We start from the raw sequence: 1,751 nt of genomic DNA, 5'->3' as shown, positions 1-1,751 counted from the left end.
CCTTCGTGGAGGACAGGCCCGCGGACGTCGTCGAGGACGCCCTCGACAAGCTCGCGGCGCCCGACGGCGCCGCGCGCGCGCCGGACCCCGCGGAGGCGCTCTTCGACGGCTGGGGCGCGTCGTCCGGCGACGGCGCGGCTTGGGGCGCGGCGCCCGACGGCGACGCCGCGGACTGGTCCGCGGACGCGACCGAGGCCTGGTCCGGCGACGCGGCCTGGGACTCGGGCGCCGACACGGCGTCGATCCTCTGGGGCGACGCCGACGACGTCGCCGACGACGTCGCCGACGACGTCGAGGACGACGTCGAGGAGCCCGCGGCCGTCGAGGCCGTCGAGGTCGAGGTCGACGCGGACGAGCTGCTAGACCTCTTCGCCGACGAGGCGGCGGAGCAGTACGAGGAGCTCTACGAGGACGAGCGGCTCGGCGTCGCGTGCTCCCACGAGCTCATCGACGAGGACGAGGACGGCGACCCCGTGAGCCTCTGCTCGAGCTTCACGTACACGGCTGTGTGGATTCCAAATCTTCAACCCGACTTCAATGTGAGCGTATTCGAATGTGTTGACACGACCACTTCCGCCGTGCTTCGAGAACTCGCTGAGAGCAATCGATCCGTCCAAAAATCAGCCGAATCGACTTCGATTTGACCGAGCTAGAGAATTCTGAAGTTTGGCCCCGACGTCCCAGCTCACTGGTTGATTTGCACACAGGTACGTCGACGAGGCGACGTGCGTCGGCTGCACCATGTGCGCCACCATCGCGCCCCAGACGTTCCTCATGACGGACGACCACGGGCGGGCCCGGTCCTTCAACCAGGAGGGCGACGACGAGGAGACGATCCGCGAGGCGATCTCGACGTGCCCCGTCTCGTGCATCCACTACGTGCCCTGGGACGAGCTCGTGGCGTTGGAGCGGAACCGCGAGGCCGTCATGTTGAGCTACAACTTCAAGGGCCGCCTCGTGGGCAACGAGGGCCTGGGCATCGCCGCCGACGGCGCGGGCGAGGCTTTGCAGGAGATCTCGACGAACTCCGCGCTCCGCTGCAACAACTGCCCGACGAACGAGTGCCGCGACTGCCCCATGTTCGGCGTCGGCGACCGGGCCAACGGCGCCCTCTGCGGCAACTGCCCGTCGAACGGCTGCCAGGGCTGCCCCCGGGCCATGGAGTACCCCGAGTTCTCGAAGCGGCGCGCGCGGCGCGACCGGAAGCGGCGCGCGCTCGAGCGCACGCGCAAGGAGGAGGCCGCGGCGGCGCTGAACCTCGAGGACCGCAACGTCGAACTTTAATCTGTGCATAGTAGACCTGGGAGATGGGGCGACGATGCGGATACGGTCCGTACTGAGGCCTACACCGGGGGGTCAGGCTCGCCTTGCGAGGACGCCTCCGCTATTCGCCTAATTCTCGACTTTTGAGTGCCAAGCGCCGACGCCGGTGCCGAGTCTGGAGAAATCGCAGCGGGGTACGTCGGCCCTGGCAGTCGGCCCCCGGTGCCGTATGCTCCCCCGTCTGGACCTCGCGGCCTCCGAGTGCGTAGCGTCCCCGATCGAGAGCCAAGCTCCGCGGGCCGCGTCAGGAGCCAAGCTCCGCGCCAGGGACGTCTGGGCCCCTGCAACAGGGACGAACCCGGCCCCTCGAAAGGAGCCCCCCCGGGGCCCGGTGCGGCTTTAGTGGGCCCCCCAGTGCCCGCGTCCGCCCAAGGCAGGCGCGTAGGCGGGGTGCGTCGCCTACTTAAGTAATGCGCTAGAGAGAGTGG

General features: G+C 68.9%; 1 protein-coding gene across 1 annotated transcript in view; it reads left to right on the top strand.

The window, feature by feature from the left end:
- The window catches only part of AURANDRAFT_72808 (hypothetical protein), a gene marked incomplete at both ends in the record, with an annotated part of 8,173 nt that overhangs the window by 4,357 nt on the left and 2,065 nt on the right, over positions 1-1,751 (top strand). The window contains 2 exons of the mRNA XM_009044095.1: positions 17-508; positions 708-1,272. Of these exons, the coding sequence (XP_009042343.1) occupies positions 17-508; positions 708-1,272 (1,057 nt within the window). The remainder of the gene's footprint in view (positions 1-16; positions 509-707; positions 1,273-1,751) is intronic.

Source organism: Aureococcus anophagefferens (genome assembly GCF_000186865.1).
Source record: "Aureococcus anophagefferens unplaced genomic scaffold AURANscaffold_130, whole genome shotgun sequence".
Lineage (NCBI taxonomy): Eukaryota > Pelagophyceae > Pelagomonadales > Pelagomonadaceae > Aureococcus > Aureococcus anophagefferens.
This window is presented reverse-complemented; position numbering and strand designations above follow the sequence as displayed.